This window comes from Hylaeus volcanicus, chromosome 4, assembly GCF_026283585.1.
Source record: "Hylaeus volcanicus isolate JK05 chromosome 4, UHH_iyHylVolc1.0_haploid, whole genome shotgun sequence".
In the NCBI taxonomy this organism is placed as follows: domain Eukaryota; kingdom Metazoa; phylum Arthropoda; class Insecta; order Hymenoptera; family Colletidae; genus Hylaeus; species Hylaeus volcanicus.
In genome coordinates this window covers 5,464,977-5,485,279 of record NC_071979.1, presented here as the reverse complement: position 1 = coordinate 5,485,279, position 20,303 = coordinate 5,464,977, and the positions used below count along the sequence as shown (strand labels likewise).

Here is a 20,303-nt window from a genome sequence, read left to right as displayed (position 1 = left end):
ATGAAATGGAACGAATGCTCAAATAATATAATATTAAACTATAAATACGATCCCCTTGTGATAAGAATTGCTTGCGGTAGAAAAATAGAATTCGGGTCATTCTGTTTCGCAACTTTCTTTATTAACGCCATTACAGCTTCATCATGAGCCAGGTACAATTCCGAGCTCGACACCGAAAGCGAGCTCGCATAATAATGCGCAGCCCTGACACAACATGCACATCTTGGATTTCACCAGTTTTGTCGCTTAACATAAGAATTTACAAAAGTTTCGCAAGCCCGAGTGTCGGCAACTCTCTCGAAATCTCGAATGCAAGAAGTTTGTTTCTAGTCAAAATCGTTACATCGGTCTAGACGCGCAACTTAAAACCATCTCGCTATAAATCGTACAAAGAATACAATTAAAAGTCGTTCCTCGTCTTTGGTAGTTAGGGGAGTGTGCTGACGGAAAAACAAAGTTGCAGCGATCGACGATAAAGAAATAGACGTAAGAATCGCTTCTATTTCGTTCGTCGACGAAAACATAAATTACAAATCTACATGATGCGCTATAAACATCTCACTATTAATATGTACAGAAATTCATTCCGGGGCTCTTTGGGACTGTCGATGAGCCTGAAGAAAGCGGACGCACGCGATCGAACATGATTAGTAAACGATAGATCATCGATAGCAGAACATAAAAAATATATTACACTCCGTATATGTATATATTGGACGCAAATTAAACCACTTAGGTCTGGAAAATAAAATACTCTCTAACCGAAACAATGTACAATATATATTATGCTTAAATACTGCCCGAGTCGGTTGCACCTTTCATACCTGCACATGTGTAAAGGTTACTCTACCTTTGATGGTAATCGAGATATTAATGCAGCTAGGTAGCAAACGTCACGGGAGCTGTAGAACTCATTCTTCCGTATCTTTATCGGTTATCACATTGATTGGCGGAAATGTAACGCTATTTTCCCAGCACTCTTTTATCAGGACTCACTCCGAAACGATTCAAAAATGTCTGCGTACGGTGTGCAGTACGTACGTCAGGATGAACGCTGTTTTCCGATTAAAACGCCAGAACTACACATCTGGCAATGCATGAAATCATGCAGGATCATTAAAATCATTTCTTTATAAATTACGTTACCGTTGCGCAAGAGCGAATTAGTATACCGATAATTACTTTACAGGGCGCATTTTAAGTAGAAGCTAAAGGTTATAAGCGTTGAGATCAGAGATTCTAATTATATCTTTTTAATTTAAATAGGAAAAAAAAATATTTCTTCGATATATACCGAGTATCTAAGAAATTAGTTTCTCGTTGATGTTACTTAGCAAGAAACTCCGAGAAAGCTTAATATCGCGCAAATGTTGAAAATGATCCCTAGTACGTCCGAGAAATCGTACTGATTTCGCCGTTACAGAATATTCCAATTATTCGTGGAGTCTTTCGCGTAATTCGCTACAATCATTACATAGATATAATTAAATAGAACATTAGTTCAGCGGGGCGAAACTCACCCGGCCAGAAGATAAGTCCGATTTATTAATGCCTTGTCGGACCACAACGGGAATCACTCGAATTCTTGATCCGCGTGTAGAACTTCAAGCTGAACCAAACAGCGGGATCGGCATACTTTCAAAGTACGTAGGCTAGCCATTCATAGACACTTGTACAGGACACTGAACTTGCCACACTATCAAATGGCTCTGTTCTCCGTGTTCCTCAGCGTTCACAGCAACAGCGCTGTTGGATCGCTCCATGCTGTCTTCCGTTTCTTCACCATCACCTAGCGAAACAAATGTTTATCGATACGATAAACATAATGATCACGATTGATTCACAATAAGGAAAGAAGTGCGATTATCGGTTGCCCTTTGTACAGTACGATGCATGTCAGCTGGAAATTCCCAACCCCCAGAGAATGAAGAAAGCAGATAATGGTACCGTGTGTAGCTGCTTCGAGAAACGAAAGTGCAGACATAGTTCTTTGTATTAATGAAGATTATGAAGGTTTATGCTGTACAAAAGCGAACAATTTTAGATTGATTTTTGATCTTCCAACCTGGGATAACGAATGTAATTAGAAATTCTGTACATATGCGCGTGTACATTTTGTATACCGATTGATTTATACATAGACGAGAGCAACATATAAATTATTTTTAATGTCAGGTTAGAGATGTATCTAACTACTTGTAGACATGTTAGTTGAATTTCATTACACCGTGCACAAAACATTCAGTAGTTAGTATATATGATTCATTGAACAGTAACGTAAAGAATTATCCATTCAATCGCACAAACACTGATATAAACCGAAGTAAAGACCCATTAACCGCTTTTCACTTCTCTCTGGGGGCATACCTGACCAACTGCCATACAATCAGATGAGTCGCCACGTCACTCTCGTCTTCCTCCTCATCTACTGGAAGTACCATAATCGTATAAAACAATATTTGAATAGACTCTTTTTGTAACGATAACAAAATGATATGCAAAGCATTCAAGTTGACGGTATTCTATTCATAGCAGCAATAATAATGTGTGTAATACATAGTTTATCATTTAGTACAATTATTACGAAACTAAAAATAAATATTGAGTTTGATTTTTCCTGCTGTTAAAGATTTCAAACAGATGATTAATGAAATATATCTACATTGATAAATTATTTATTAATACATTCACTTACCAACTCTGAAGTCGATGTATCCTTCACCTCCTGAAAGGACAAGCATGGCTGGTTGAGAACCATCAGACACGGCACTCTGTCCACCGTGACCTGTAATCATTAAAAACAGTTGATTGGTTATTTTTACCGTTATATTCTTTCACAAGATATCCAAATTTATTAGTAGACGTACCAGGTACAGCAACGAACATTTTAACTGCATCTCTATGTCCATGAAAACTAAGTTGTGCATGAGCCATACTGCAATAAGGTATAAAACTTCCAGGCGTAACACCACGGTCTGACGCAAAAATTCTGACACCCATCCCTGGTGCATCACTTTTACCACTTCCTGCTTGAATTCGGGACACCGCCATTGAACCACCAGCACCTATTTTACGAACGTATTTTATGTATAGTAATTTTGTTTTTTTGAGTTTATGTATTCGTTGCACTGACTCTTTACTTACTTTCAGATAAAGGAACAGAAATTATCACACCGTTTCCAGTGCCAATCCACAGCCTATTCGACGAAATGAGTAACGCGGTAATTCTTACAAAAGAAAAGCCAAGCTTCCCAGTCCCAAGCATTTTGCTAACGTAAGGCTCGATATCGACATCTTGAAGATGTTGATAAGTATGAGCGTGATAGAGTCTTAGCGTCGAGTCTAATCTAATGCTGACCCAGACTCCTTCACCCAACCAAGCTAACTGTCTCACTTGCGATTCTCGACGGGGGTGAGCATCTACAGTGCACTGCAAATTTATTTCATACGTGATTTACAATAGCGTTTAATTTTGAAGAAAATATTAAGAGAGATACATATATGCACAGAAGTATGAATACCTCGACAATCATGGAAACTGGATCTATTACGTGAATCTTATTTCTATAACCGCACCATACAGTTTTGCCACTAACAGCAGTCATGCACCTGATTGAATGTTGTGGGCTACCCAAGGTAATCACATGATATTGAGATAGATCCCATTGTCCGTCCGCACCTCTTTTAAATAATGCAACAGTTCCATCGGCAAGAGCGACAAGAACTCGACCTTGTATATGTCTACAGGAACAATGTGAAACAAAATTTGGTGTTAAATGTTAATCTGAAATAACAATCACACTAATACGTAACAAAACTACGTACACAATAGCCAGCGCGGCATCCTTCAATACAACAGAATGCAAACAGACCGACCAGTTAGCCACACCCGAATGAACGAACACTGCACCATTTTGAGCGCCAAGCCACATTGTCGGCTGTATCGAAGACATTTTTTCTATAGGAGTACCTTCTTCAACTTCGTCACTTTGCCTTTCTTCATTTGTACTCTCGTCTTCCTTCATCCGGGAGGAGGGTGTTTCTGGGTTAACTTTAACAAAATGCACTTTGCCGAGATTTGACGTTTCACTGTCTACACTTTCTAAACTTTGTGGCTCGGTAGTTGTATTCTGATTAGTGTCATCCGACTTCTCAAGATTTTCGTTGTTCTGGTCTTCAGAGACACTATCCGGTTCTGTTTTCTTCTCAGACGAGGCTTGAGTTTCCTGTTTACTTTTCTGGTTATTTTGTCCAGCACTTGAACTCGCATTTACTTCGTGACCATCGTTATCGGTTACCCCATTCGCAGTTCGAACTACGTCTTCGCTAACGGTTTGAGCATAATCACTCTCCTCGGCTCCAAGTACACTCGCAATGCAAAGTAAATGTCCTTGGCATACATTAAAAACATCCAAAATTTCGGCTGGATTGTTAGCATCTATCACAGTAACTTTCGACATCTTTTGTGTCGATGTGCAGATCCAAACCAACGAACTTAGTTGTTGTTGTAAATGTTCTGCCTCTACTCTCTGATTTTCACTTTCTTGCAGCTCCTTATCCAAATGTTCAATAGCATCTTCAGCATCAGTTTTTGAATTAGTACTTACTTCTCGAGCTTCTGCGGCATAAAACACGCTCCCTCCAACCATGCAACCACCGTCGCGTGTTTTACCACCGCTTAGATTCACGCCAGCGCCGCACCATATCTAAACAGTAAAATATGAAGGCGATTGTAATATATAACAAGTTTCTGTTTATATTTAGCAACATATCAAATGTACCTTCATCCCAGGTTCTGATTCCTGCAAAGGTCTGCAATAAACTGGCACAGGTACGGGTTGCCTAACTGGAGCACTTGGTTTGCCTGGTAAACTCCAGCCATAAGCTTGCAATCGTCCATCTTCCTTTCTAACATGAGCGCGAACTTTCCGATATTGCTCTTTTCGTTCGTTTGCACGTCTAGCTACAAGTTTTTCGGACGATCTGTAAAGACGTATAAAACGTAAATTAGCTATCGAATATTTCGAATATATGCGCGATCGAAATAAAATTTTTAATTGTAGAAGTTAGTAAATTTACTGGGACACTCTGTTGTTTGTTCAACCATTTGTTCCTACGAAGACTTTTTTTCTTTCTTGATCACTGGACACACTCTTCGATTTAATGAAGTCTTAATCTGACTGTTAATTCCACCATATTTAATGTTCAGCTTCATTATTACTTGCGCAACGAAATTTTTATCCAGGTTTAGAAGCAGAATGTTAGACATAGTGCAGAACAGATTTACCTGTTGGCCAATAAGCACCCCACCGAAAACCAGAAAAACCAGGTATCTCTTGACAACGCCACGAAGGAGAGGCAAAGATGAAACCCGAACGAAAAATCAAAGCGCAGAGCAAGAGTGAAATAAAAGCCAAGTTTATAACATAGTCAAAATTTCGTTTATTGGTTGATCAATAATGATCATATATTATTCTTCTTCCAAAAATGTACAAACTTTTATATACAAAACTATTGCTTCTCAAGCATGACTTTGCAAAGATAACAGATAATTTACTTCATTAAACTAGTAAGTAATTACTGTAATCAAATGTATAACCACTACTGTAAGTGGTAGTCTACCATTAGTAGACTCATTATATATTATAATATATAAAACAACGTTCCGTTCCAATATACAGATAATAATGTACAATTTTCTCTATGTATGGAAAATAAGACTAAAAATAGATGTACTAATAAAAGCATGATTGTCAAAAGGAGAAAGTTTTTGTCCGTGTGCAATGAACCGTAATTCTATTTTAATCTCTCATTACAATATTGCGCGTAAAATATACACCCATAATCTCTTTTAAGAATTGGCAAGTAACAGAGGAATAGGACCGACAATTTGTTAAAGACCATCACATTCGAAAATCGTTCAGGCAACAAATTATTTAGAAATGACTCACATCTCTTAAGAACGATCAAGAGTAATTGAGAGTCACGACAAAAGATTATGGATCCCAACTGACCAAAGAGGACTCAAATCTGCAAATATCAGGTCGATTCAAAGATTATAAAATGTCAAGTATTTAAAATTCGGACCCATAAAGGAAACGTAAAACACATTTTGTTGTTGCAATAGTTTTGAGAAAATATTAAAATTAACGTATACGTAAAATCTTTATAAAATCTTTCGTAGTAAATCGATCGCATTATTGTGAGACGGCAGTTTAAAAAAAAAAAGATCATAGTGATAAAAAGGAAACGAGTCCCTATTTAGAAAATTGATCAAAATTTGGCAGGCTTTAGTGTCGCATTGACATAATATCTACGTGCGTGTATAGAATTTGATTGATTTCTCACATGGTGTCTCCCTGGTCGAAAAACTCATGGCGACCTTTCACCATACGTCTACGCATGGTATCCAAAGGTGATGCGGGAACGACTTGATTTGTTGGCGCGCTGTATCTAATGTGTGGTAATGTGTGTGGTCCTCGAACCAAGGCTCCCCGATCTCCAGGGCCTGTGAAGAGACTACTAAAACTGCAAGCGAAAGAAAACATTGAAATTATGATCTAACCTAATGTTGGATTTTCTTTTTGTATAAGTGATACTAACAACTTCCACACCGAACCTTTTCCCTCTGATATACTGGCAGGATCAGTCTTGGTGGCTCTTATCATTTCTGTCCATCTAACAGCTTCTTGAAGTTCCATGAATCGTTCCTTATACTGGTTTCTTTCCATGAGTACTCTGGCCATTTCTACTCTTGTAAACCTTTTTCTTTGTGCCAATGGCACATCCTCCTCGTCGTCGCTCTTGGCTGCTTTTGCTGCTGCTTCTGCTTCTTCCTTAACTTTTTTTAATTCTTCTTCAAGGGTAGCGATTTTTTGCCGTGAACGTTCCCTAGCTTGTTGCAAACCCCGAACTTCTTCCCGTAATATTTCTTGCTCGCTGAAAGATATATTATCCTACATATGACGACACTAATTATTGACAAAAATATGTCAAAATTTATTTTTTTATTTTACCTTGTTAACTCATCCACTTTGATGATTAAGTCATCTTTAACAATGTTGAGCGCATTTCTGAAATACGAGACAATGTAAAGGTAAGTATATGAAAATAGTATTCATTACATATTAATGTAATGCAATACTAACTTTGTGGCCAAAAGTTCATTATTTTCCATAATAAGGTTCTCCACTTCTTTGCCCATTCCTAATTAAACATACTTCTTTAAGTCCATTTAGGAAAGCATGATTGTTTTATTTTATTCGTTATTTATGATAAATTGAAGTAACTTTATCAGTAACATGGTTTCATTAACATAGTAAGTTATAATATATAATATAATATCAGCGATATCTTACCAAAAAAGTTGTCATTGACTGCATGAAGAATTATTTATATCATGCAATTATTTAGTCAAAGTATGTCAATACCCAGCAGATGTGAGAAGGCAAACAATGAAAAAACAAAAATATATTAATATTATTTCCTGTGTGATACAACTTAACAGTAACTTAAGCACGAATATATTTTTAATACACTTATCTATACAGTGTCCTGTAAGGAGTGATACTAACGAAAAGCAAATAATCCTAGATGCTGAAATAAGTTGTAACTGTACAATAAAAATAATGGCGAAATCGGTTCATAACTTCAAATTTATCAGCACTGACCCTAACATGGTTAGCGCAGTTGCGATCATTTCGGATCATACTAATTTCTTTAAAATACAAGCATTCGTTTTAATTCTGAAATTTGTACGCATAAATATTTTATTCTGCATTTTTAACTTATTCTGTCATGTAAAGTCAGTTTCTTCTTGGTTGCATTATTCATTGCAGGACATCTTGTAGATTATCATTGTACTTTGTCAACCCTTTGGATGCCAGGTCGATCTGCGTGGTACCTTCGAAGAGTTCCACAGGCCGATACGATTACCTGGAGCCTCTGCATCGACCCGTGGTATTCTTCGCTTACGAACCGAGGGCCGACAAATCGGCTCGCTGTCATCCAAAGAGTTAATACTGCACAATTGTAATTATGATATTAACCCTCAGAGTTCCAATGTTTAAGCGATTACGTGCTGTCTTGAAAATTAATCTCATCACTGTTAGTGCAAGGACGTGGATCATGCTTGTTTTAACACAAAACGAGAATTGTACTATTCGATTCGTCAATGATTACACACATAATAGTACAAATTTTAGAACTCGAAGAATTAATGAAGTAATGATGTATTTTCGTGAATTTTTGGTTATTTTATGAGACATACCCGACGATGCGTACTCTCCGGGATGAACCCAACTACCTAAGATTTTAAGGACGCGGTATTAATTTAAAAAGACATTTTAATGCAATTCGTAAATTGTTATAAATAATTACCAGTGATGTCTGCTCCTTCGTCCATTTCACCTAACGCATCAGCATCCTGAAAACTGAGTTCTTGGTACAATGTATTGGCACTTCGTTGCTCTCGTTCTGTTCTAGATCTTCCACTTGGAGTGGTAGCTAATTTTTCTACTATCGTTGGTGACGTAGGTGTAACCAATAGCGGATGTATTTCAGTTTCTGGACTCTCATCTGTAAGTTAAACAGTAAAATGCTATATGAATATTGAGTTATGATTATTAAATAAACATTATATAATTAATAACATACGTCTAGAAATGGCTGTTGTTTTGTTTGCTTGTGCTGGTTTATCCGTTAACTGACTCTTATCAGAAGTTTCTATAGCAGCTTCACTACTGCTATCCAACATTTCAGTTCTTAAATTGGCAGCATTTGGTGGACTATCTTCTTGAATCTCTTCTGCATTAATACTAGCTTCCAAACTCTGAAAACCATAACTTAATGGCCCTGAACTTCTAGACATATGAGCCAGCCCAAGAGATGGTAAACGAGATGGACCACGACCACTGGTTGCATTTTCTAATCTTTCCGTGCTTCCAACTAACATTTTTGTTCTTTCCATATAATCTACATGCGTTTTAAATAATTCCGTGTATCTCTCATGCAGCCGGGTATATTCTCGTTTTAGTTCCGCCTCTTTTTCTTCAAGACGAACGACTAAACAAATACAAGAAATGATATACTATACACATTGTATCCATTTAATTGCGTTAATTGGATTAATTATGACAGAACACACTCTAAACCTACATGTACAACTATATAAATATACTTAAATAATAAAGTACAAAATTTTAATAGAATACACATATAAAAGTAAATCATCCACCGCGTTAAATATACAAATAAATAAAGCACTTAATAATAAACCAAAATTTTATAGAGATGCATGCAAACTCTCTATATCCTAGTATGTCCAATCAAACTTAACCCACTGAACAATTAAATGACGAGAAAACAATAAAAAAAAATCAATCTACTCTACTGTAGAGGGATGTTCTGTGAAGGAATGGACTGGTAGTGCCATTGACATTTGTACCGTGATCATGTGAATTCTTTGTCTTCAATTCCAACATCCTTGCTATTGATTCCAAACTATCAATTTTTGCTAAAAGTTCTTTTCTTTCATCTTCTGCAGCATCTTCTAGCTCAAGCAGTTTCTAGTTGGAAAAACATGAGCATCATTTTTCTTTAAGAATGATTACATATTGTATCCATCAAAATCATAATACCTGATCAGATGTTTTTCGTAATTGTTTTTCCCTTTCATATTGTGTAACCAATTGTTCGTTGTCTTCCCTTAATAGTTCTAATTCAACTTCGCGTTCTTGATTTTCTGTATAAGATATGTCTAGACATTCTAGAACATTGACTAGAAGAGGCATTAGGTCCTTGACCACATCATGATCATAACGAGCTATCATCTTCTCAAATTCCTGATAAATACTACCAGCCAAGCTCTGAACTTTCTCAGACATAACCACATGGCTGTCTTCGTGAGTCCCGTATACCGTTTCTTGATCCATTTCTATTTGACTCATTTTGTATACCTACAATGCAAAAGTTCAAAATGATTATCATTCACTTGTTAAACTCTATTGTTATAGTTCAAGCGTTTTCTTGAAATTGTATTCTACATTTTTCACAATACAACACATATCTCGACTATTTTTAGGCATTTTGCCAAGTAAAGAGCTAATATTACCAAGTAAGAATGACACGTCGGAAAATGTTGTTGCACAACAATAGAATGAAAGGAAATATTAATTATTGCGGACTCATACGGCCCGTATTCCTACAATTGCGTAAATATTGTACAGAAACGAAATCATGAAACTCAACTCTCAACAGTTTCTATTCCGATTTTACTTCGAGCAGTATTCAAGGGAGGGGGAACGCTTCAATAAATTATTCGAACGAATTGGCATCATTAAAGTACGCAAACCGCACTTTTTTTACGCGGTTAAAAATTAATAGTGACTGCACGTCGCACTGATTCCCGAATACGGTTAAATGATCCGACTTGATGAACGTTCGTAAGGGATCCAAATGTCAGACTCATAACTGCACATAACCTTGCACAAGACACGATTTCAAGATCAAAATACACTTTTAGAGCGACAAAAGTGAATCAGGTCATCACGACTCCGCGGCGTAGAACTGCTGAACTCTGTGATACACGGGTCGTTTGCATTATCACTATTTTTACGTATCGAAGCTCGCACTGAGAACGAAGTGGAACGTCTTGCCTTGAAGTGGTCCGTTCCGTGTTGTGATCTGTGTGACGTTTCGCAACCACCTGGGCCTCCTAGTTCCCCTCTTTTTTTTCCTTCCCGTTGATTTTTCACTTTATTAAATACTTGTTACGAAGCGCTCTGACCGATCACACAAAACGCACCGAAACGGCGCGGACTAGAGAGAACATTTCTCGTGCATTACGTTGTCACGTTTGACATTAGCCAATTTCATCACTTTCTGTCAACTCTGTTGACGATCGTTTTCACACGCAGAAATTCGCCATTTTTATTCACGTTCCTCCACTGACCAATGTTACGGACGTATGCAGACGTATCGTTAAATTCTGACGTGTTCGCAAATAAGTCTACAGAAATTACGAGATGCGAAACTTATTTTTGTGACTGCAATATTCCCGTTAGATGGCCGTGTCTTCGTTGCGTCAGTGTTCGCAGTGTTTATCGTCCATCTACAAAGTTCAAAACGCGCTGTGATGTTTTATGGTAATGCTGTCACGTGTCACGCAACAACAGTTGACATATCAGACGTTAATGGGAAAGATTTTATGGTTATAAAAGAAAGTATACAATTAATTAAAAAATGAATGATCTTAAAGAAGATTCTGATAATGATGTCCTAAAACATGTCAAGGATGCTGTATTGGTACATAGTTCTCAACTGCCAGCTGGAACACCTACAGTAAAAGGTTTTCAACTATTTTATAATACAGAGAAACTAAAAAAATTATGAATTCTAATTCTTTAATGCAAAAACAAAAAGTATACACAACCAATCAGCAAAATGAAAATATATTTTAGGATATGACTGGAACAAGGGAATAGATTATCATGCTCTCTTGCAAACATATAAATATTCTGGATTCCAAGCAAGGAATTTTGGTTTAGCAGTAGATGAAATTCAAAAAATGATAAATGCTCGAAATATTCCTCTCGATGATGATCAAATTGACATACTAGAAAATGATGAATTCATTAGAAGAAAGTCTTCATGTACAATATTTTTGGGATACACATCTAATATGGCCTCTTGTGGAGTTCGAGAGACTATAAGGTTTCTTGTACAACATAAAATGGTTAGTGTAAACATTTAAAAATATTTTTTGTTTTGATTTAACCTAGAGTAATATTTACATTTTAGGTGGATTGTATTGTTACTACAGCAGGTGGTGTAGAGGAAGATTTGATAAAATGTTTAGCACCAACATACATTGGAGATTTTCATTTAGATGGAAAACGTCTACGAGGGCTTGGAATGAATAGAATAGGAAACTTATTAGTACCTAACAATAATTACTGCTTGTTTGAAGATTGGGTAATACCTAAATTAGATGCAATGTTGGCAGAGCAAAAAGAAAAGGTATGTATATAAAAGAGTAGAATTAGCTACTCACATTTTCATAAAGGATTATGGTAGAGTATGGTTTTTAGGGTACCCTATGGACACCATCTAAAGTAATAGCTAGGTTAGGCGAAGAAATTAATAATGAGAATTCAATTTATTACTGGGCTGCAAAAAATAAAATTCCAGTTTTTAGTCCAGCTCTAACTGATGGCAGTCTCGGTGACATGATGTATTTCCATTCATTTAAAAACCCAGGACTTGTCATAGACATACTATCAGGTCTTAATCTATTACATATTAAAATTTTCTTTTTTAGCATCTGGTATGCTGAACAATTATAATAAGGTTACTTTTCTATTATTACATTGCAGATCTCAGACGTTTGAATACAATGGCAATGAAAGCAGTAAAGAGTGGAATGATTATTGTAGGAGGTGGTGTTATAAAACATCATATTTGTAATGCAAATTTAATGGTAACAAGAAAATTAAAAGAAAATTGATAATTGATTGATCAAAAATAAATTTTGTTTCAGAGGAATGGTGCTGACTATGCCGTATTTATAAATACGTCTTCGGAGTTTGATGGAAGCGATAGCGGTGCACGTCCGGATGAAGCCGTTTCGTGGGGCAAAATTCGCGTAGATGCGAAACCAGTGAAAGTAAATACTCCTTTAAATTTGAATCAAGTATTTAAATTGAATAATACATTTTAGCATTATTTATTAATATTCTAGATTTATGCAGAAGCAACTCTGGTGTTTCCACTACTTGTAGGCGAAACATTTGCTCGACATTATCATTCCTCAAAAGAAAAAACTGTATCGGATGTTTAGAAAAAAATAAATAAAAATATTTAATTTATAATAAACGCAATATATTAAGACCTTAATTAACGATACCCTGTCTAATGATCCATTACAATAAATGTACACAATCTACGTCTCTACCTGGTGGCCATTACAATGTATCCCGTAAAAATTGAGTATATTCGTTGATACGCGAAGCATGTTTCAAGTTGTACGTCGTCAAATATGCCAATTTTATCATATAGTACATATTCGTTTAAGATTCATAAGTCTGATTTGTTTCAAATGCCTAATCTGGAACGAAAACGCGCACGCAGCGCGAACCTGTTACGAGAGCTACGCATCGTTGAGCCCATGTTTCATATGTATCGTAAAACAATTGTCAATGAAAAAAAATACGTACAGGTAGTTCTAGCAATACTTAATGTTATGGGTAAGTTTTGTTTCAATATTCTTTAACATTTCAACAAAAGAAATACTAGAAAATCTGTTAATTTTCACTAGTTCAAACTAGGACACCCCCTTTAGGGGCGCATTGAAAGCGCCTTAGCGATGCTACGCCTGCGCTTTGTTTACATTGCTGCGAGGCAGGTGGCGGCGGCGCAGGTTTGCAGGCGTCGCACGATGGTTGCTGACGGTAGGGGTAAGGTGGATTGTCAGTTGTTTTCCGTAAGTCCGCGCTCGTGGACGGGCGCTCGAAACTAACCCCCAACCCCTTGTCTAGCTCCCCGACTTTATGGTTTCTGTCCCCACGGGATCGGACGTCGAGAGGGCCGGCGGGCCTCACAAATCAGCCATCCTCCGTTCGCCATCCCTCCCATTCTCATTCTCGTTGCTGTCGTTCAAATAATTCTCCGTTATTTCCAACGTTCACACTGACTTGTCATCGTCGGTATGAATAATGATGGACGTGGAGGAGACCAATACCGCCTCCACCGCGAGTTCCTCACCAAGACCCTCCAGTCCTGCGGCAGATTCGACTTTCATCAGGTAAGGATCAGAAATTTCGTCTCACTAGAGGGTTGCGCGCAAATCGAACAAGGGTAAACGAGACCAGGAACGATTACCAACTTGCTCAACAGTTGTTGCTTCAAGTATTCGTTAAAGTATTCTTCTCGATGGGGAATGTGTTGTTTGCACGCGTTATATAAAGAGTTTGTTTTTTAACATTTGTGCGGTTTCGAAGGATGAAAACATATTTATTGTATTAGGTGTAGACATTCATTCTGTACCTTTTATAAAGGACTTGATATGTATTCATGAAGAAAAACCATGTAACTTTTGATGTTCCCTTAGTTATATATTCTTAAGGAGGATATACAGTCTATCTTAGTATTTGCACCCTCTCTATGTCTAGTGAAGAAATTTGTCTAATGTAAATAATAGGTTTGATGTTTCCAAATATATAAATCTACACGAAGAAACTTTACACATTTCATTTAATGCAATTCTAGGTAATTCCCCCTTGAATGTTATTCTGTGTATAAAATTACACGCAATTTCCACTTGAATACAAGTCACCATATAGTATACTCGACGATACATCGTTGTTACTTTTGGCAAGAGTATCGAACAACTATATATCGTCGTCAAGTACGGAAAGGGTTAAGTGAAGGAATTTCCACGCTGCAGGAAAATTTTACTTTCGAAATGAAGTTGTATTTTTTCATGATATACGGACATTTGAGTCGTCAGGGAACTTGAATTTTTTTGAAGTTCCGAATGACTTTTCAAAGCACCCCTAGTGAATGGATAATTTAATAAAATATTCTAAGAGTATCACATCTCGTCCCATACATTACAATAATACTTAAGAAAAGTCAAATGAAATTTTCTGTTACCCTCTTATATCATATTAACCCCTTCAGACCTGACTCTTTTAGAGATCCTCTTTAAAGAGGAACAAATGTGTATTAACACGTGTATTAATATCAATCGTATTAATATTTTACTAATAATACTCTACTAATATTTTACTACCGTTTCGTTACGCATAAAAATCACGTTTCTTGAATTACGTTACACATTTTTTGCAACATATTTTCCTTTCTTCGTGAGCTTTTCTTCGCTTGGAAAACGAATTACTGTTTCGTTTTATCGCAAAGTGAATAATTACCCGTGGTAAATGGATAACGTCGACGAACACGTCAGTTAAAGCAAAAAAGAGCACCGCGAAAATTAACGCACACTTTAAGTTCAAATAGAATTTTTGTGAAGCTGGTAAGCTGATTTCGGGAGTTCGGTAATTGTTTCTGAACGCGAATGTCGCGAGCGTATTTTGCGCAAGGTATAAACTTCATTCACGGTTTACAGTGCGTGAATAATGAAACTTAATTCAATACATTGTACGTAGAATGAAAGCGAGATTGAGTAAGTGGGTTTCATCATAAAAATTACAAGCTCGTTTCCTACATCGTTTGATACAGTAGCTATCAAAACGAAAGTTGGGACATCGTTACGAGTCCATTAAAGTTCTCTGAATCAAAGACTCGCAAATTACGTATATTATTTTTACGTGATATGCATTTGTAGGGCATAGTATAGTCAATTATCGATATCAGCTGTGCTTTGTATGACAACTGTATAGAAAAGTGGAGGACCAAACGATTTCACTATGTCTTACAGTCAGGACCCAAAAAATAGGAAGCTTTACTAATGTTTAAATTTTTATTTAATAGGTAACATAAATAAAATTTATGTATTTGTAGTATTTTATACTGTTTTCGTTCATGTTGTTTATGTATTTATGGCGTACATACAAAACATACATGATACATATTGAGGTATTCTACAATTAATATAATAATATCGTTATTTCGTTTTGCATACATGCGCATACCTTTTGGTTATGTTTAGCATGTATTATTAGCTTGTATCATAAATACATATATTCTGCGATATGAGTCTGCAATGTATAACTTACAATATAAATATTATTTTGTAGTTAGAGTATTTAGTATCTGTATCGATACGAATTAAAATTATTCCGTACTTCTTCGTCTTTGGGTCACCGATGAGAACTGCAATGCTGACAAAACGTCGCAATCATTTTCCAAGGGAACTCCACTTATTCCTCGAAGTCCGTAATAGCTTTAACTGCATCGTCATCATTCTCAAATTCCACGTTGAGAATTTAGCAAACTCGACATCATAAAGATCAATTTTTCCTTACTTCCAAATCCCACAGAAAGTATTATTAACAATTGGGTGATTTTAAAAAGAAATTCAATATGCAGAAAGAATCTAATCGTCATTCCTAATTGAAGGCAAATATATACATTGTTTCTTCTTTATTTCGTGTATCTTTTATTTAAAAATCTCTGGGTCGTAACAATATGGACACTCTGTATAGCAGCCTATTACAAGAACGTAGATTTCTCTCTGCAGCGGTGTTCTTTTTCGCGGGATCTTCCGTGATTTATCAACCTTTTTCTGGTCTCACCTTCCTCGTTTTTTTCGCTACACGAAAATCCATTTCCATATCTTTCCGTGCCATCTCCACCCGCTCATCATACAATCCTTATTTCAAAATGAAAGTATTCTCTCGCGGCAGCGCGATGTATGTTTACTATGTTGCTAACGTCTTTTCCCTTTTACGCGCGTACTTTCGGCCCGCGTAATTACTGTTAACTATGTATCTAGGCGGGGAATACGCGCGAGATTCTTTATTCCCGTACTTCCTTCTGCTAAGTGTGTAGCAACCGTTCATTGTGATCTTCTATTCTGATTTATTAATCTAGACCAGCGTTTCTCAAACTTTGCCTTCCCACGGATCCTGTCGACGAAGAAAGCTTTTCGGCGGGCCTCTCTAATAAGTACAATTGAAGAAGAATCTTGCTTCGGGAGATCCAAAAAATAATGGTATTGCGTTCAAGGTGCCTCCCCCCTTAAATAGTACGAGGTAGCTAATCTTTTAGTGGAAAGATTTTAATTTTCATTTTTCTAACGTAGTCACGTTGTCCAGTATAAAGTTTTACAAGTTATTTTCTCAGAAATTTTATTTTCCCTTCGATTGCAAGGTATAAAAAGACCAATATTTTAGTATGAAGTAACATTTATTTGGAGTTATTTTTAAATAGGAGTGCCACATTTTTTTTAGGTATAAGATCGTATTAATTTTGTATCAGTTCCAAGATGCCAGTATGCACTCGTCGTGAAAGTCGACTAGAAAGTCGATTAGACACTTAACAAATCTCAATTTGATTCGAACCACTTGTGATATTTCTGTGCCATCTTCAGTCAATAATACTGTTTGCTTTTCACTTCGATTGAAGGCACTCGAGTGTTATAAAAATACAGTTGACCTGGTTCGCTTGAAGAATATTAGTTATTTCTGTTGTAACTCAAATTGACGTAACCGAGCAAGACGGTAAATTGTATCGAACTCCGCACAGCAATTATACGATACTAAAATACGACGACCATGTTATCGTTTCTTATATTTGGAACGTGTTCGATAATTGTGAATGACATGCATATTGTACAGTAAAGGAATTCGTAACTATTTTTGTTCGATAATATCAGACGTTATTTGGAAACGAAATTAAAAATTAAAAATTTATTTAGAACCATTGATCATTCGTTCATTTCGATAAATTTCTTTAGTAAACATAGAGGGTACGAATATTTATGGACTGATTGTATATCTGCTCTTTTAGAATGTATGGCTGAGGGAAAACGAAAGGTATGGTTTTTTTTTTATATTTGAATAGTAAGTTTACTTTAGGAAAGCACGGAATTAATTTCAGCACCTAATATATAAAGTAATTTATAAGTCAAATATTTAGGTGGTCAACAAGTTTCTATATTACCTAAGAGATGAAAGCAATGATACTCATGCATTATTTCTTTTTTAAATATTTATTTAAATTATAAATGAACCTATGTTGCACTTGGTACGAATAAGTAAACACTGTTTTAATTACCATAGAGGCCACTAACAGGTACAGGACGAAACGCAACCCTTTCTCTCCCTTCCACTTTCTTCCTTAACATACCGTAACGTAATTACGAAACGATAACTGACAATGATAAAATTGAATTTCTACGCTTCCATAAATTCGATTCAACATCGAAAACTACTTGCACTCGTCGATGGCTGTAGCTCAAACATTTTTCTACATCCTTTCGATACCAATCCTCCAACTTCCGCGCGAGCTGTTCCTCTCACAAATGTGGAAAGATTGAAAAGAAAATGAATCGTCCAATTGAAAAAAAAAAAAAAGGAAATTGATAAAATCGCGCCTTTATTTTCCGTGCCCAACTCAACCGTATGTAATCCCTTAAGCGGCTAAACCGAATCGTATATTTCAATATTACGTCACAGTGGAATTAATTACATTCGATCGCAGAGATGCAGCTCACGTTCACTCTCGCGTTCCAATTCATCTCAATTCGCCGTCTCTCTCTCCACAATTCCGAGAACGTGAATTCATCGATTACATTTACAAACCCCGGGTAACGCGGCACGCGTGATTGACCACCTTTAGGTACGGGATATTTTCGGCCCGACCCCGCTTCGTTCCACTTAATCGAGGGTAATAATTATCGACGACACTCGGAATAGTGAGACTCGGATGGCTCGTACCGATGGTTTCTGTCGTCGTCGCGGGTCAAACTTGTGGAAAGGCATCGGTTTGCCGCTCGATAATACGTACTTCGGCATCCGAAATAGGATATCTATTCATAGAGAGACTCAGGGGTTCCCCTCCAGATGCCGAGGGTGTCGATCAGTCTCTCCCACCCCCTTCGCTCCTCTTGGATCTATCGGTTATTGATGGACCCTCGATCTTCTTTGAAGGAGCCTCAAAGACGCCTAGGGAAATATTTGCGCCAAGAATTTTCCGATCTGTCGACTCGGGGATCGTAGGTCGCCAACGTGGATGGCTTTCGAAACTCGATGGGTCGCTGTATCGCGATACGCGGTTAGGTTTTATTAGCACGATCTCGATCGTTAACGCTGGGAATCGTTAGAGAAACGTTTTGAACCATAGAGATATTATGGATGGAGCCGGGGGTGGTATAGGACCACAGATATCATAATGCTACATGATACAGCACAATACAGTCTAATACAGAATCTTCTACCATAATACAGAATATTCCATCATAGTACAGCACAATACTGCATGACACGACATTAATAGTCCATATCACGATAGTTGAAAAAGTCAGCAGGGGATATTTTTAACCGACTTCGAAAAGGAGAAGGTTACTCAATTCTGCATGCATATACTTTTTTTTCAATTGCAAATTTATGAGGATTATCATGAATACAGTATAAATTTCAAACGTTGTCATTGTGCAATTTTTTAGGACCTTTACTTATATACTTAAAAGCTACATTTGTAAAGAAACAAAGGTATCATTAATCAATATTTGGTTCGAGATAAGGTCAATTGAATGTGATAACTGAAACGAAGATGTACGCCTTTGTTCATAATCTCAATCTCGAGAAGAAGCTACCACGCTTAAAAAATGAAATAAAAATTATTTACAACCAGACAACGAAGGGAAGTGTGTATTTTGTGGGCACTTGTTCTTTGAATCAACAGGAGGGTGGGTTAGGTGCTTTGCATGTCAAGGTTGGGTTTACCGTGCATGTTGCGCCAGAGTAGAAGACGAAGGAGAAGACGAAGAAGTATACGCCTGCGACACGTGCAAATAGCTGCGTTCCAGGCTATTCCGTGTATTTTTCTTTCGTATTTTGAGGCAAGAGTAGGAACTGTCACTGTATTCAAAATTATCCTTTTGTAGCTTACGTGTTCTAAATCTTGCAAGTTCAATTTAATATATTTCGCTAAATACATGTTAACACTATGTATAATATTTTTTATCATAAATCAGCAATATCGCGAGCAATAATTCTGAAATGAACGGTTGAATAATGTTATTCGATCATCCATGTCAAATTTCAAGCCAATCGTTAAACTACTCTCGATATTTTGTCAACGCTCGGTTCAGAAAAGTCGTTTCGAGCAGAACTGCTTTAAAGTTTTAAATTGTATTTTTTGACCCAGATAGAGTTCTCTTGTTAAAAAGGTTATAACTTTTTTAAATCTCCGAATATGGCCATAAAGCTTTAAGGACGTAATTCCAAGATCTGAAGCTTCTGGAAGATTTTTCAGTCAAAGAAACGGAAACCTTTCCTCGAAATCCCTTATATGTGGATTTTCGTTCACTTCAAACTTGTTTCCTTGAAACTAAAGTCTTTACGTAACGAGTTCTCTGCATTTTTGATAGTTTCGGAAATATTTTAATGTAGCGGAGGGAAAAGTTACTTCGTACTTAGTTGTATCAGAGTTCGATGATTCGATGGTATTTATTACGAAGTGATAAACACTCAATACTCAGTCTTGATATCAGTTGATATCAAATACTCGGTGCTTGCAAAGCACCATGTACCATTTTATGTCAGTAGAAAAATCTTCTTAAATGATCACTAAAATGTTAATAACATAAAAAATACTGTTCAAAACAAGGCAACATCAAA

At 36.6% G+C, this 20,303-nt stretch overlaps 3 protein-coding genes across 14 annotated transcripts in view; 2 read left to right on the top strand and 1 right to left on the bottom strand.

The window, feature by feature from the left end:
• Positions 1–99: 99 nt before the first annotated feature.
• Positions 100–10,959, bottom strand: LOC128874898 (JNK-interacting protein 3). Of its 10 annotated transcripts, none has more exons than XM_054120046.1 (19): positions 10,656–10,959; positions 9,639–9,956; positions 9,392–9,566; positions 8,656–9,063; positions 8,380–8,577; positions 8,270–8,305; positions 7,359–7,376; positions 7,149–7,206; positions 7,017–7,073; positions 6,604–6,939; positions 6,349–6,528; positions 4,782–4,983; positions 3,826–4,706; positions 3,522–3,741; positions 3,145–3,430; positions 2,868–3,065; positions 2,696–2,785; positions 2,368–2,428; positions 1,650–1,789 (listed from the first exon to the last, which is right to left on the bottom strand). In XM_054120046.1, exons 2-19 carry the CDS (start codon positions 9,945–9,947, stop codon positions 1,786–1,788), a joined length of 3,717 nt encoding a protein of 1,238 aa, XP_053976021.1. In that variant the 5' UTR covers positions 9,948–9,956; positions 10,656–10,959; the 3' UTR covers positions 1,650–1,785. The 10 variants fall into 10 exon arrangements, with proteins under 10 accessions (XP_053976013.1, XP_053976019.1, XP_053976014.1 ...); XM_054120047.1 differs by having other exon boundaries at positions 2,368–2,425; XM_054120038.1 differs by lacking the exon at positions 2,368–2,428 and having other exon boundaries at positions 100–1,789.
• Positions 10,960–11,103: 144 nt separating this feature from the next.
• On the top strand, positions 11,104–12,893 carry LOC128874899 (probable deoxyhypusine synthase). Its single transcript, XM_054120049.1, has 7 exons — positions 11,104–11,347; positions 11,460–11,734; positions 11,800–12,018; positions 12,090–12,282; positions 12,375–12,478; positions 12,539–12,664; positions 12,740–12,893. The coding sequence occupies exons 1-7, from the start codon at positions 11,242–11,244 to the stop codon at positions 12,836–12,838; spliced, it is 1,122 nt and encodes a 373-aa protein (XP_053976024.1). The 5' UTR covers positions 11,104–11,241; the 3' UTR covers positions 12,839–12,893.
• A 542-nt stretch (positions 12,894–13,435) lies between these two features.
• LOC128874774 (ecdysone-induced protein 78C) overlaps positions 13,436–20,303 on the top strand; it is a 154,604-nt gene continuing 147,736 nt past the window's right edge. For 2 of the 3 annotated variants that reach the window (XM_054119836.1, XM_054119833.1), the window contains exon 1: positions 13,759–13,801. Coding sequence is in view for 1 of the 3 variants with exons in the window: in XM_054119837.1 (XP_053975812.1) it covers positions 13,713–13,801 (89 nt within the window). In the remaining 2 variants the exon portion in view is untranslated. Of the gene's footprint in view, positions 13,455–13,535; positions 13,802–20,303 lie in introns of those variants that run through there. The other variant, XM_054119837.1, reaches the window with a different exon arrangement.